Source organism: Ursus maritimus, unplaced genomic scaffold (genome assembly GCF_017311325.1).
Source record: "Ursus maritimus isolate PB19 unplaced genomic scaffold, ASM1731132v1 scaffold_6, whole genome shotgun sequence".
Classification (NCBI taxonomy): Eukaryota; Metazoa; Chordata; class Mammalia; order Carnivora; family Ursidae; genus Ursus; species Ursus maritimus.
This window is the reverse complement of record NW_024426774.1, coordinates 23874099-23890831: the sequence shown is the minus strand read 5'-3', so window position 1 is coordinate 23890831 and position 16733 is coordinate 23874099. Positions and strand designations below refer to the sequence as shown.

Here is a 16733-nt window from a genome sequence, read left to right as displayed (position 1 = left end):
ATCTATCCATTGATAAAAGTGGGTTTTAAAGTCCTGCACTATTACTGTACTCCTATCTTCTTATTGGATGGACCCCTTTATCATCATATAATGACCTTGTCTCTTAATTAGTCTTTAGCTTTCTTTAGGTTTCCATGTGCATGGATTATCTTCTCCATCCCTTCATTTTCAGTCTATTCTTCAGTCTATTCAGTGTATTCTTACAGCTGAGGTGAATTTCTTATAGGCAATATATAGACGGGTCTTGTTAGCCACTCTGTTTTTTAATTGGAGAATTTAGTCCATTCACATTTAAAGTAAATATTGATAGGAATGCACTCATTGCCATCGTGTTTTCTGGCTATTTTATAGTTCCTTTGCGCCTCTCTTCTTTGGTTCCCTTCCTTTGTGATTTGATGATTTTCTGCACTGATATGCTCAAATTCCTTTCTCTTTTTTGTGTATCTAACTACAAGGTTTTGCTTTGTAGTTACCATGAGACTTACATAGACTGTTACAAATGGAAGTAGTCTTATTTTAAGTTAGCAGCAACTTAAGTTAGAACACATTCTAAAACTCTACATTTTTATTCCTCCCGTTTGCTGTAGTATGACCCACACAGGCTCATCATATTCATTTTTTGTTTATATGGTTTTTTAATATAAGCTCTTAAATAAATGGCAAATCTGTCAAAATAGTCTATATGACAATGAAAGAGAAGATTTAATGGTTCCTAGATCCTGCCTAAACATGTTTGGCTCTAAAGTTAATTTCAAAATAAGAGATAAATATTCTGTATTTAGGTTCGAGTCAAAGTAACACCTAACTGGAGAATGCAAGCTTTAAATATGTTATGTACTATATTAAATGGAAATAAAAGTTTGGCATTAAGTGATTTTCTTGTACTTCAAATTCATTGTTCCTTCATATACAGATGTAAAGTTTTTATTTTACCTGAGATGTCTAGCTTAATTTGCTTTCTTGAAAACCACAGAGCCCAGTCATCATATAATCAATATGAAGTCATTCCAGTGAAGATAGTGAGGACTTGTGGAAGAAAGCCATTCAATGAGGAGCAAGAGAGGGAGGGAGGCCTGTTTTTTTTTTTTTTTTTTGGCTGTATCAGTTTGGAGTGGAGTTTCTGTCTGACTAAACTGGGGGGGAGGGGGGTTTAAAGGGAAAGAAAATGTGTTGTTTCAAACACCACAGATTCTCAATGTTTTTAACAAATCTTGGTAAACTTCCTTCAATAAATGTTCATTTGCTGTACGTCCATCTCCAGAGACTTTAAATGACAGTTGTTTTAGAATTTTCACCATTTCACTGGGCAGTCGGTCTGTGGAGTTACTCATGCTGTTGATCCAGGAAGTGCCTCTCATGTCATCATTTATGCCCAAAATGTTTTCTTGGGTTACACTTTTGATTGTCTTCTTTAGGGGCTCTAATTACATATATGGCAGACCTCCTTTGACTACCTTCCATTTCAACTACTTTCTGACAATTTTTTTCATTTCCATTCTTTGTCTTCCTGTTTTCCTATACATTTCTGGTAGGATTTTGCTTTCTTGTCCTTTTTTTTTTTTTTTTAATTCAATTGAGTCCCTTTACATTTTTTCTTGTTTTCTTGACCATTACTGTTCTGTTTTTCCCCCCCATACTCCCAAATATTTATTTGATGACATTTCGTTCAGTTGAAAGTGTTGTGTTACAGTGTAGATTTTGAATGTTTTAGTTCTTCCCTCCACTTAAGAGGTTTCTTTTATAGATATAAAATTATTTTATGGCAGTTTTTTGTAGTTTTATTGGGGGAGAGGTGAAGAAAGGCTATTATTTTTTGCTACTCTTTTTATTCCTGCAGGATCTTTGTTTTCCTCACTGCCACACCTCTAGGGGGAGCTAACTCTTCTCTTCGTATTGGCTTCTCCTTCAAAAGCAATGCTTCTCTGAGGCTGCCTCTTCAGGTCCCACCGTCTTTCTAATCATTTCCCTATATCATGTGCTATGAACCATTATGTCCTGTGTTCAGTATTCTGGAACTTAGTATTAGGCTTTTTCTTAGTTGTCCATGCCCCTCTACTCTTAAGCCTTTAGAATTTATTTCTCTAGTTAAGGCAACTAGAATGTTATGGTATTCTTTGTCTCCTGTCATTCTGAAGAGATGAGTGATACATGGTTTTACTTCCTCTGACTGATCACTTTTTTAAGGTCTGAGAAAAATCAGGCTGCTGCCATTGTCCTCCAAAAACCTTTTTATTAGACACAAGACCGCTTTTTCTGTAATTTCCTGATTTCATATAAATCTTCAAACTCATCTGCACGAGTTTTTAATATTCTGTTACTATTATTTTATGTAGAATCAGGAACAAGATGTTATCAATCTTGCTACCGGTAACATGTGCCTCCTCTTTTCTTTCTTGATCAGTCCTTTTAGGGAAGTGGTAGTTTTGGAAATACCGGTAAGGTCTTTCTTTGACATTTCTCATCAAGAACTGAGGTCTGTGCTCTCCCCTAGAATCTTTGAAGATAGTGACTGCTTCCACCAATGATATGTTGTGGATGTGACACTATATGAATTCTGAGGCTAGGTCATAGAATGCCTTGCAGTTTCATGCTAGTTTTAGGGGGATGTTAACTCTAAAGGAAGTGAGTTGCCATGTAAGAAATCAGACTGTCCTGAGAGTACAAACCTCCTTACTAGTCCGTCCTGAGGACATCTACCTTTTTGCCCTCACAAATCCTCAACCATTTCCGTACACTGATAAGGGCATAGTTTGGAAGGCAAAGAATTCAAATAATCATGTTAGACTGGAAACCCCAGAAGTAGAGATGTAATAGATACAGCTGTCAGGGAGCTTTCATATACCCATATGTGAACGGCTGGTTTGAATACAGATTTAGTCTGCTCCCCACCCCATTTCACATTAAGTGGAGGAAGGTGATTAAGTTGTAAAATGCAATGCTGAAATATCCCGACTTCTCTACCATGCAACCTGTTGTATTGCTAGGAATTTTAATATCATAGTATACAACAAGCAGAATGAAAACTTAAAAAAAAGCTATGGATTAGGAAAGTTCAGAAAATACCAGCAACTAGTATATTGCTAAGAACCAATCGGTATCCAATTAATATTTGTTAGATGAATGTGAATGAATCAGTTCATTTTTTTCTGGCCTAAATTACAAGCATGATATGCAATAAAGAGTTACTGAACTATTAATTCATATCCTTCAAAGTGTCAGTCTCTCTGGGACCACATCTACTTCCTTGAGAAGAGCTTATTCTCTCAACATGAAATATTTCAAAAAAGAGATTAAAATAATCTGTTTTGATCCACGTTTTTGGGCTACTGAGAAAAAAATGGAAATGACTTTTTAATACTGAAGTGGAGTTTAACAAGTTAGTTATTCTGTAGTTTTAAGGTGGGGGTCAGGGAGTAACATATGAATGAACGAACAACTTAAATTGTGAATAACCTACCAAATCCAGGAACACTTTTGAGACTAGCTTTGAGGCAAATTTTCTCCAATCTGAGGTAGCTATATCTCATCAGACAGTTCCACAGGAACAGCCAGTCCATTCTTGTCCGATGATTCATGATAATGACACTTCTTTCCCCAGGAACAAACGCATCACCTGTTATAATCACTTTTACACCAAACATGGTCTCCAACAATGCCTAAGGAATAAACAAACAATATAGACATGTAACAATTTGAAGTTATGATTTCCCATAGGTAAATTTTATCATGTCCTGTAAATAAATCTGATTCCTAATAAGTCAAAGGCATAGTGTTTCTCAAGATTATTGCTTCTATAATATATCTGGAAGAATGAGAATACAAAGGCACTGGTTTTATTAATTTAGGTTTCCGACAGTTTCCTAATTAAATAAATGCTAACTTTCACTGAAATCTTCAGGATATATTAAAAAAAAGACATGCAAGAAGATTCCACTGTGTAATTTTTTTAAGGCTGTAGATGTATAAGATTATTACTTCCTAGAAAGGATAATCAAGAAATTTAACACTGAGTATAAGACTGAGGGAACAGACAATCAAAATTTTCATTTTATATCTTCTGTATTATCTTTTTAAACACATACACACATCTGTTTAACAATATATAAAGAATAAAATAACTACATGTTTATAAAGTTCTGCAGCCCCACCACCTGCCACAGTGCCTGGCACCTAGAAGATACTCAAATTAGTTGAATGTGTTTAAGGAACTTTTCTGATAACCAGGGATATAATATATACAAAATATTTAGAAGAAAATATATTACATACTGGTTTTATGGAGGATAAAAACCAGAAAATATGAGAATTGATTACTTGTTTCAACTGATTTCAACGCCTTATTTAAATTTTCAAATATACTGTATGGTGACTAACATAATAAAAAATCATTATAAAAAAATAAATTTTCAAATAATTTTTAGGTAATAAAGTTAGTTACTAGTTAAAATATGACTTCACTATTAATGGAGAGGAAATCTGGTCCAAGGCAGAGAAAAGACATCATGAAAACCTTATAGAAGTATATAGCACATACATAAACTGTAGTATAGCCGTATAATGGAATATGAAGCAACAATGAAAGTAAATAAACTACAGGTATCTACAACAACATGGATGGCACACAAGCATAATGCTGAGAGAAGCAAAACAAAAAGTGTCAGATTATCTTAGGAAAAATTTGGAGCTGGTAAAATTATAAAGAGCAAGGAAATGACTATCTTACAGGTCAGATTAGTGACTACTTCTATCAAATAGGAGACGGTTGTTACTTCTCAGCCCTCCAGGAAACCACCTACCTTCAATACTCTAGTTCTTGACCTGGTTAATAGTAAAACATAAATGCACACTTTAAAAGGATTTATTAAAGTATAACTAACTTTGGATATGTTTGTTACATTTCACAAAAACGTTTTAAAGAATATGACACAGATGAATAGGACTTCAAAACAAACACGGGACCAAAAAAAAAAATAAAAGGAATATTAGTTAAGGAAAAGTCAGAAATGTTTTATGTTCAAGAATTATGGACTCAGAGTGTTAACATCTTAACAGAGTAAAACAGATAACCCACAGATCCCATTAAGTTACTTTCCCAGAGCTGAGATTACCTTAGGGCATGGGTGTTTAACCTAACATCGAGTCCTAGAAGGATGGCCTTCAAGGGGTAAATAAAAAAGAACCTGCCTTGAGGTACTTTGCTAAATGCCTGTAGTTTTCATCAGATTTTCAAAAGGGTTCATAACCGCTCAAATAATTATAACCCCCATTCCAAAGTCTCGGGAAGTCAAATCTCTATGTAGAAGACTTCATGATGGAGAGGATCATGGGAGAGTCCTCTGGGCTTGGACCCGCAGGAGGAAAGGTCTCTCTTTCTAAGTATATAGGACCATCAACTCCCAAAATGAATCACTGAATTACAGGTCTCAGCCCAGAGGACACGTGTGAAGTCACCATCTATGACTTACTAATTTGGATCTGCTCCACTCTGCTTTCCAAATGATACTTTACAGTTTTTACAAAGAACTAAAATGCAGGATGCCCTTCCCTCAACTGGTAGAAAGATGAAGCTGACTGCTAATTGTGTGTTGTATCACAGAAAAGAGTCAAAAATCTTAAAGCCTATAAATCCCAAACCTCAACCCTCACCTTTTAAGTGCAATTTCTTATACATGTATCCTGTGAATCCAAATGTCAAAATAAATCCAGACTGTTTGTCCAGGAGCATATCGTATGGCATTCTCTCCCTTGCCATCCAGCACTTCATCAGAATGTGCCTGAAAGTTATATATAACCTTTTGGACAGCCTAGATCTCAAACTCACATTAATCATTCGTAATACCAGACAAGACCTATCTAGTCAATGTTATTTACAGCTCCTGCAAAGGCAGAACTACAAATATTTACTACACAGAGATAAGGTTGTAACATCTCTAAACTGCAGAATTCAAATCAGATTAAAACTGATTAATCAAATAACAGATTAGTGTCTTTTTATTCTAGTCTAGAATAGAAACTAGTATAGAAGAAAAAGTAATCTTATAAAATTTAATAATGCTTTACGGAAGCAATTTCTGAGGATCTTTTATAGACCACTAATTACTACCTCCAAGTGTTCCACAGTGTCTGAAAACACACAGATGAGAGGTTCCCCCTCATGATCACAGAGAATCAGTTTTGCCAGAGAGCCCCAAGCTCTCATTTATCATTCCAATGAATCTTTATTTAGTCTGAGGTAAAACCAACTCTGTGGCACTCCCCATCTTCCAGGGCTTTTCAGACTCCGCTTAGGCCCAGCTCCTCAAACCCTTAGCTATTTAAGGTCTTGCAATCCCAAGTCATTCATCAAACACAGTAGCCCTTCTCTTAGCAGCAGTCTAGGCAGAAATTATACCCTGTATCTGTTGAACACCTGTTTTGTTCTAGGATTGGACTGGAACCCGCAGGCTGTGAAAAAGACTTGTGCCCTAGGTGGGGAGTTAGCAAATGATCTCTAAATTCCTAAGTCATGACTTAGAACAGGACTCCAAATAATTTTCATAATCCCAGGTTATTAGCTAACAATTGGACTGTTGGAAAGACTCTGAATTTTGAGAAGCAAAAAGTGCTCTGGGCATATGCAAAGTCTGACCTTGACAATATTGATCATGCTGAACAGAGCTGTCCAAAAATAAATGAAATGAATAAAGACCTACACTCCCCAGTATGTACCAAGAGAGAATGGTCACTCTACAGACCGTTCTGGAAGGAACTGTTACGTACACGCAGGTTAGACTAGGTGACCTCTAAGATTCTAGAAGATTTTACTGAGGTACCTCATTTAACACACAAAATGTGCTCCTTAAAAATGGTAAAAGAAGAAAAATCTTGCCAATGAAATAATTTTAATGCACAAGAGATGCTTACAAAAGAGAAGATCACCTTATGATTATTTCTGTGAAGCAATAATTAGTGACCATTTTTTTAACTGTTTGGGGTTGCTTAAAATTAGGAGAGAAAAGACTAAATTCTCTGAGTAAGAAAAATGCTATATTTGCTTCAAAATAAAAACTTCTTTAGCACCTTGTAAAAATATGAAATAAAAGGTCATAAAAGACACCCTGACAATTTTTTGTAACCTAGCTATAAGACATTGAAATTCTATAAATTCCTGAGCTGAAAAACTCTAATTGATATGCCCTTACTCATAAGCAAGGCAGTGAGTTAAACAGGTAATAGAATTTTTTTCAAATATATACTAATTTAACACTACAGTGATGGTTGAATTTGGCCTATGGGTTAAGTTCTGAACTCAGGTAATAAAGCAAAAGTCAGGAATAGCTGAAACTAACTCTTGAAAATCTCACAGAAAGGTACCTCACAGGAGACCAGTACACTACCAATAAATCCAGCTCAGCCACTTTTTTCTGAAGAATGTTGGAACAGCTTTCTCCAGCTGACCATCAGATGAAGTGATTGGTCTACATGCTGTTTGAAACATAAGAATGATAGCCAATACAGCACCACTCACATTTCCCATTTCCTCTCATTTTCAGTGGGGGCAACCCTAGATTTAAAAAAACAAAAAACATGCATTCTCATCTTTCCACTCTTCCCTCATCCATCCTAGTGCTTGTAATTGGAGTTGTATGGTGTAATGCTGTGTGACAGGAACAATACACAATACTAAGAGTCATAGCAGAAGCGACTATGGCAGAATTTGTCCAATGAAGTCCAGCTCTTCCAGAGTAATAGAGTTTAGTTATGTACCTAGCTGCCGAGAGGAAAGACGTTATTTCCCGGATGTTATGATAGCCATTAGCTGTTCCCTCCAATGGGGTGAGCAAGAGAGAGAGGTGCTATTTGTAATTCACTAATTTAAAGGAAAGCGCTTGCTCTGGACTTCTTCCCAGACCCAGTTCCTGCAGAGTGGGGCAAAAAAGTGCTAGTGACCAGTCCTGACCATATAAAAGAGTATTAGCCAGGCTGGGTGGAAGGAATCCGAGTCCCTGAATGACATCAGGGAGCAGAGCTGCCCTGCCAACGTGGTCCTGAGGATGAATAAAGTTCTACCTTACTCAAGCCACTGTATTCTGAAAAGGCTATATTCACTACCTCATTTAGTCATCAGAATAACTGTCTGAGGTAAGCAGGTAATATCAGAACTTCCGTTTTGCAAATGAAAAGAGCAGCTTAGGGAGGCTAAATAGCTCCACCAAGTTCAAATGACTAGAAAGTGGTAAGGCCAATAGTGAAATCAAATGTCTGTACCAATAAGCACTCTACTTACATTGGCTCTCCAAGGAAAATAGACTGATTGGTAGGAATCACTGCAGTGCTTTGGTGTCCAAAGTAGTAACTACAAGAAAATTTTCAAAACCCTTCAGGTTTTGGTAAAGAGATAGAGTCAAAAATGTGATTCATATTCAAGAGATTATATACTGGAAAATTTAAGACATTAAATAAAAGGAAATGCAAAACAATGTATGATTATTATCAAAAAATCATTTACCTGTAAATGTTTGTTTTAGAATCAGATACACAATGCTGAATCTGGAATGGCTCTCAAAAGATCATCTACTCCAATTTCCTTATTTTACAGATAAAAATCTTAAAAGTTTTCAAAATGAAATGTCTCTGGCTTTATAATGACTACAAATGGAATTAGTTAACATTTAGATAGCTTGTAGAGGACTTTTTAGAAATAACTACTTATGACGGTTAACCTTATGTGAACTGGGCATTATGTGCTTACTTTATTTAATATAAATATATTTTATGGAAAAATACTCATTTTGTAAATAAGTGAGTACTAGTGGGTAAGCAACAATACAAAATGAATATTCCATATTAAATGGTCTGTTCGAAGGCTGCAATGGAACAATGGACTTCATATCTTTAAAGCTAATTTAAAAATCTACCTCTAAAAAGTTCATGGTCTGAGAAGTCACCTTCTGTCCTCTAACAAAGGAGGTAGTCGCTCAGGTGAATGAAAGAGACTAGTCAACCTGTGTATATCTACAACTTGGCAAGATAGCTTAGGTAGAACACTATTACCTCCATGAGGCCACGGGTCCTATCTGTCCTGTTCATCATTACCTTCTAGCAATATGCTTTGGCACATGGTGGACACTTAAGAAATAGTTGCTGGATGAACGTTCTAGGATCCTGCTGATTACTTTTACATAAGTAACAGTTAACAACACTTACCAAAAAAAAAAAAAAATCCTTCCTTCTATTATGAAAGGAAAAGGAATTTTTGCATAAATGTATAAGGAGGATCCATACTGATAACGTAAGAATATTACAAATATTCAATGCAAAGTACATCCTACAGGGGGGAAAAAAAACTGACCGAAGAGATATTAGACTCACTGCTCAGCTGAGTTACAGGAAAATAAGGTTATGATGAATTAAACAGATGAGAAAGCTCAGAACATAAACCAACAAAGAACCCAATATAAATTCTAGAACTTGAAAGTATGGTATTTTAAATAGAGGTAGAAGAAGAGGAGGTCAGGGAACCTGGTGACTTGTGCAGCAACATAAGCAATCTACCACACCCACAAAACTGCAGTCCCAGGAGGAGAGGGGATGGAGCAGAAAAAAAAACTATGAGGGAATAAGAGCCTCAAACATTCCAATGTGGAAAAAACAAAGCTACAGCTCTAAGAAGCCCAATGAAATAGAGCAAAATAAACAAAGAAAACTAGACCTATGCATATCATAATCAAACTGCTAAAAAAAAAAAAGAAAGAAATCTTGAAAGCAACCAGAGAAAAATGGCTGCAATAATATATAGGATAGCTAACTTTTCATCAAAAAACAGGGAGACCACAAGACTATGGAAAGTATGGAAAGAAGAAAAAAAATGTCATCCCATAAATTTCACAGCCAGCAAACAGTATTTCAAGAACAAAAGTAAAGAAATTTTCAATTAAAACAGAATTAATCTACAAGAGCCCTCACTGCAAGACAAGCTGAAGGAAGTTCTTCAGGATGAGGGGAAATGATATTAGACAGAAACTCTAATATACAGGAAGGATAAAGAATACTATAAATGGAAAATATTCAGATAAATACAAGAGACTATATTCTCTTTAACTAGTCCCATGTCTTTTGAAGAAATAGTATAAGGGCAAAGTTGTAACACTGCATCCTAGAGTTTATTGTGCAAGTGGAAGCACAGGACAGAAGCAGCAGCACCAAGGAGGGGAGCATGAAAGCCCTACCGTATTACAAGTCTTAGATTTTACACAAGGTGGCAAATCAGAACTTCAACTGGACTGTGACATACTAAGGATACATTATGTGATCCCTAGATTGTGACTAAATTATGTTCACAATACATATCTAACATATACACACATATCATTTTCTTTCAAAAACAGAAGAGGAGGGAATACTGCACAACTCATTTTATGTACCTAATTCCAGGTACTTCAGCAACCTTGGTCTTTGGCTTCTCGAAGGCTTTGTAGGACTACTTCTTACCATCTTTTCCTCTTTCACTGCAAGAAACCATCATGGCACTGAGACTGATTTTATTAGTAGTTATCAAATTCTTTTCCCTCGAGGCATTCCCTAGCTTGAAAGAACTCCAGACCTTCTTCTTTTGAAACAATGAGATCTCAGTGAACCTCTTGCCACTGTAAGTTAAAGGCCATGTGACGATGACCAATCCTTCAAGGTTTTCCTATCACCTAAGGCTCTAATGGCAGCACACAGGGTTTAATCTCAGCTCTGCTTAAATAATTTGCTTATGCGTGTGACCTTCAGCAAATTATTTAATTTCTCAAAGCTTCTACTTCTTCTGTAAATTGAGGATAATGGTGGTGCCTGGAATGAAGGCATCCTAAAGTACTTATTAGCACATAATTGCTTAACAACTACGACCATCATTACCCTTTAACAAAATCTTGTAATTCTTCTCCTTAATCTGGATTAAATATGCAACCCTACCAGTTACTCTATAGTCCCTTTCTTTGTGCTTATAGATTAAGTGCAAATACAGAAAAGAAAGGGGGAAGAGGAGAGGAGGGAGGGACAGAAAGAGATAGGGGACTACTTTTAGTTTAACGTTATCACATTTCATAAAGCAGGTATCTGAATAATTTCTTTAAAAATTAACCTTTGACAAAGGACAAATGCAATTCTTAAAATTAGTCACCATAGGAATCCTTTTTAAAATATGAAAAGGGTGCCCTGTAAACAGCTCCCCATCAACCCCCACCTGAGGAGTCCACAGCACTAGTGTATTTTCCTCTCTGCAGATATAACAAGGGCAGGCTGCCTGAGGAGAAACATGGCACACAGTTCAAAAGACACAGGGGGAAAAAGATCCTTCAGCAACTGAAAGAAGAGGATTCCCTCCTTGTTTTCCTGGTCAGGAATATCCTCATCACCCCCACCACGACTGTCCATAAACCGAGTAACATTAAGTTCTAGCTGTTGTTCAGGAAAAAGAAAGAACAGAGCAGTCTCAGGAAACAGAGCCTCTTCTAGGTAAAGGCAGTGCATGGGTGTCACTCCCTTTCTGGAGAAAGCACTACTGACTTAGCAGCAACAGGGAAGGGCCAAAGCAGCTTTAGTCCAGACGAGGGAGGAGGCTGGGCTGGAATCCTACAGGGCGCTGCCAGCTCAGAATCAGGGAGATATGCTCAAAGCTGTATGCACTGACCTTGCAGACAATACCTGTCTGTTCCAAGAATCTACTACACATTTTGTCCGTACTTTCACCTTACAGATGTTGTCACTCTAGCCCACAGATGGGAAACCACTTTATCCTAAATTCTATGGTTACTGGGAAGAATTAAATCAATCACAACAATATCCACAGTTCAAAAAAAATAATAGTTTATCTGATTAATTTTTGTCATTATCTTGTAAAATAAATGGAAATAGAAATTAATGATGTAAAAATTCTTCAAAGTATACCTCGATGAAGGAAAAAAATAAACTTCATGAGGAATATAAAACTCTTAATTTTGGAATATAACTCTTAGATATTTTACTTCAAGGACATGAATTCTATTTAATTCTCTCTAGTTCCTACATTTCCTCCAGAAAGGATTTATATGATGTTTCTTCTAACATTTGTCTAAATCTGACTCTAACAAAATAAAAATTCGTCACCTGAGCCACTTTGGTCGTCTCCTTATCTGGTGTGTAACTTACCACGGGCAGAGTAAGCCAGGTTGCCACAAGGCGGTTGTTGATCCAGCGATACCAAGATGGGCTTACAAACATCAAAGGTAAAAAGGGGCCCAGCATGAAAATGCTTCCGAAAAAGCTTCCGCAAAACAGAGTGAGTATAAAGTAAATCCCTTTCCATGACACCATGATTCTGAAAGATATAAAAAATGTACATATATATATATATTGTTACTATACAAATACTGCCCAAATTGAAAATGTATAAAACAATCTTTGATTACAGGGCTACAGAAAGGCTTGGATAAAGAATATAAGAGCCTGAATACCATAAAGGTGGCCCTCTTACATGTCCTACAGGACTAACAAACTTCCTATACATTAGAAATCAATATTTTCAGAATAAATGTCTAACCAAAAAAAAAAGTCTGTCTCGTTTAAGAAGCCTTTGTTTTTTTAACTGGTTATTAGTATTAACATAAACCTGTAGAAGTTGCCCAATACAAAACCTTAAAATATTCCAGAGCTTTTTTTATATCCTACCATAAAAAGCAGGCTTAATGGACCAAGAATTACAGAACAGCTTCTTAAGAGTGACTATGCCTGAAAGTGCTGGTAATTTTAGAGTGCACTAAACTTTTTAAAAAAAAAAAACTAGAAATGTTAATTCTTCACGTTAGAACCTGAAAGTAATATCTTTGGGCAACTCGTCTTAAACTGGCTTTTTCTTTATGAGCTGAAAGATGAAGTGTAAGTCAGACTCCTCACTTTCCTAAACTATTTGCCAAAAGATTACTTTCAGGGTCCTCATAACCAGAAACACTTAATATTGACATTTTAAAATAAACTGTTGGAAACACAGTTTAAAAAGAATAATTAAACATTTGATTTTATAACCTAAACTACAGTAGAGCAAAAATATGGTTTGCCTCAGGATAATAAAACTGTCAGAATCATTAAAATCCTGAAAACAATAATGGCCTTAAAATTTTTATATTACAAAAGGTATTCCAGTGATCAAGACCTGTGATTCTTTTTAAATATTCAGAACAGGAAACAAATACAATTTCAAATGTCAAAGTGCTTTAATAAATGTCAGACAAACAATAAAATGTCAAATCCCTTACACAGATTCGTTTATCTGGGTATGGAGTAGGTTTTTAAATCTCCACCAGTACTTGACAGTATGTGTACAAAATCCTTCCAAAGTACAAAGACAATGAATATTTGAGACCTGGTTTTTTGCTAACTCTCAATCTGAACTTCGAAGTGAGGGTGGACAGAAAGACCACTGAAGAGCATTGGCCGAACACTTGGCTCGCCCGGAGCCTAGGGCCCAGGATGGTGTTTGTCCCTCCGTGCCCTCAGCCTCACTTTCTGAGGCCCAAGCTCTCCTCTTTGCACTGAAATTAGACACTTAGGCAGCTTCTCTCCAGTCTTTACAGGTAAGCTTTTTTTTTAAGCATGAGAAAGAAAAAGACAAGCCTCAGCGCTGCTCCTCTGCCTGACACCCTACCAGGACCTCTGTTGCTCTGTTTCTGCTGATGAGCCGTTCGCTAGCTGTTTAGACACTAGCCCTAAACTCCCTGAAGAGCTGGGCTTCACACTATCTGTACACACCCATCAAAGCCTCGGACATGCTTTTCCCTCGCTTATTAAACTATTTCTCATTTGATGTGATTAAGCTCCTTTAACTATGTATATTTTTTCTTTTAGATATTGGTATCATCTAGTGAAATCTTTTCATTTTACAGTGACGAAGCTGAGAACCAGAAGAGTTACGATGACTTACTTTCCTAAGTCCCCATAACCAGCTGGTAGCACCAAGTCTTTTCTGCCTTCCACTTCCTTCCATGATATTATGCCACCTCCCTCCCATGGAGGGGCTGGGATTCAGAGACCCAAGTCAGCTTCTAAACATGTTTGCAAACACAGACTCAGATATAAAAGGATGTGTCCCATGAACATACGGGGGTTACTCAGGCTAAGTCTAATCTAAAATTACTTTTCCATCCAGTTCCTGCCTTTCCCCTAACCTCTCAATCATTTGTTCCATGATTCGATAAACATACAAAAAGATCCCTACTCTGTGTGCACAAGGCCTTGTGCTAGTTGCTAGGGGAAACCATAGTGAGTATGACTGACATACCAAGCTCTTGCAAATCTCAGGGCCTCTCTATCACCTCCTCAGGAACTCCTCCCCGGCTCTGTATTTAATCCAGCACCATTCTGCCTACTTCCAAGTCTCACAGACAAACATGGTTAACAATTATGACCGCTACACACCTATTAGAATGGCTAAAATTGAAAAAGAAAAAAACGAAAAAACCGGACGATACCAAGTACTGATGAGGACGCAGAAGAGTAAGAACTCACATATACTGGTGGTGGCGAGGCAAAGTACTATGTGTGCTTACCATTTAACCCAGCAATCCTACTACTGAATATCCAAGACAAATGAAAATTAACGACAACACAAAAACCAGAATACCACTGTTCATAGCAGCATTATTCATAACTGCCAAAGACTAGAAGCACCCCAAATGGGGAGGGGGGAGGTTGGGGTAAACAAATTCATAGACCAGATACCTATAGTTTCTTGTTCTGGAAGGAAACCTCTTTTCCTTCATAAAATGTCCTTATTTAATCACCTCACAATTGAAATGTTAACTAGCATTGTTCCCATAGTCTAATAGCTATACTAAGAAATCACTGCAATTCAATGTGACCCATGCTACAATAGACGGTACAATGAAGCATGCGGCATGCATTAAGGACAGATCAGAGTAAGGCAGGATGAACTCTGCTAAAAGGGATTTAAAAAGGCATTAGACTCTTGGGAGGATGTGAGTGAGGTTGGCGGAGGGAAAGATTATTCCATGTGGTAAAACAAAACATGCAGAGTCACAGAAATTTGAAACAGCATCACTTAAGCAGGGAACTGTAACTCATCAGATATTAGTGTACACACTGGGGAGCTGCAAGAACCACAGGAGCGCAGGTCCTAGGAACAAAGTGCACACACCCAGGCCAGGATAGCCAAGAATACCATCTTTGCCATGTCACCAAGAAAAAACATAAAGCATATGACTCATATTTGGGGGTAAGTGAAAATGGTGCATATAAGCATCGATGCAATGAGCGAATGGATTGGTTTTGTTAAAAACCTTAAGAGCAAAGAGCTTCTCTTCCCTTTAAAACTGGCCATACATGGAATCTGTTGGCAAAAATCCTAGCATTGACAGATGCTGGTATCAGAGCAGTCTGTGAGCCAAGAGCATCTGACCCAGCTCCACAACGCAAGTAACGCACATCACTTAACCTTGGACGCTTACAGATGGGGAGGTTCAAGAATATTCTCAAAGGCCTACCTTTGGAGCACCTAGTATTTGTCAGGCACTTTACAGAAGGCTCTTGGTAGTCACATATTCAACACCTACAGATTCAACTCTTCGTGAGCAACTAAAAGGTCCTTAACAAGTAAATACTCCAAAAATTTTGCTGAAACTCAATATTTGATTTCTCCAAGGCTGGTGTCAAAAAACAAATCATTTGGGTCAACTGTCCAGTATCCTCATCTCAATGGCCCTTTATTCTGTTTTACTTACCTCATAAGCACCTGGTGGAGCAAGTTAGATGCATAGTGGATTTGTAAATTTGAGATTTTAAAAGGACCTTACTCTCTACTTTGATAATGTCAAGTGTGTCTTAAAATAGGCACTTTACATTCTCATCTAATCCAAACAAGAGCCTCAAAAGTGAGGTATCAATAATATCAGTGGTATTTCCAGCTAAAGAAATAAGGGACTTGGTTCCCTAACACTGTTCATACTGACAGAGGTGAGATAAAGAACCTCCAACCAGGGGCACTCGCAGAAAACGCAGAGTTTGGAATCGGTACCAGAAAGATTTAAAGGCCAAAAAGTAAATAATGAGCAATAAAAGTAACAAAGAGTTAAGCCTTGTCTTCTCTGAAAAAGTAAAACTAGGCTTCTGGACTAGGGGATACACAGTGGGATTAAGTAACCATACACACAGAGAATCCTGAATCTGAGACCTCGTCTTTCCTCACTGAGCTGTCCGGTGGCTGGGAACAAGATTATAGTCTACTCCAGAGCTCTCCAATAAAACTGCCTCAGTGATGGAAATTTCAGTAGCTGTGCTGTCCAGTATGACAGCCACACTATATGTGGCTATCGTGCACTCGAAATGGGGCTAACTCAACCAAAGAACCATTCACTTGCCGTGGTGAGTGGCTACCGGACTGAACAGCATGGCTCTAGGCAGACCACTGGAGCTCACTTCTCTGGGGAATGACCAGACTGTGAAGAAAGATGAAATGCAGAAGCACTGAGGGCTCCTTAATAAACGGTCCACCTAAATCACCATACAGTGAGGCCCAGAGTTCATGGAAGCCTCACCTACATGCAAGCTCCTAATTGGCTTTTTAAGTCCCCTATTTTTATTGTGAGCAGATAACGAGCCATCTGAGAAAAGCCTTTAACATGACATTAAAGACTAAGACAGAAAAAAAGTATACTTGAGGGAAACAAACTATTCAAGAAGAAGAATATCTTTAACATTTCAGAAAGACAAACACTGCA

The 16733-nt window shown here is 37.3% G+C and overlaps 1 protein-coding gene across 9 annotated transcripts in view; it reads right to left on the bottom strand.

The window, feature by feature from the left end:
- Window positions 1-16733, bottom strand: part of LCLAT1 (lysocardiolipin acyltransferase 1) — a 198295-nt gene that overhangs the window by 108234 nt on the left and 73328 nt on the right. For 6 of the 9 annotated variants that reach the window (XM_040623056.1, XM_040623055.1, XM_040623053.1 and 3 more), the window contains 2 exons: window positions 12154-12322; window positions 3458-3656 (listed from right to left, as the gene is read on the bottom strand). In XM_040623056.1, the coding sequence (XP_040478990.1) occupies window positions 3458-3656; window positions 12154-12318 (364 nt within the window). In that variant the 5' untranslated portion in view covers window positions 12319-12322. The remainder of the gene's footprint in view (window positions 1-3457; window positions 3657-12153; window positions 12323-16733) is intronic. The other 3 variants (XM_040623057.1, XM_040623058.1, XM_040623059.1) reach the window with 1 other exon arrangement.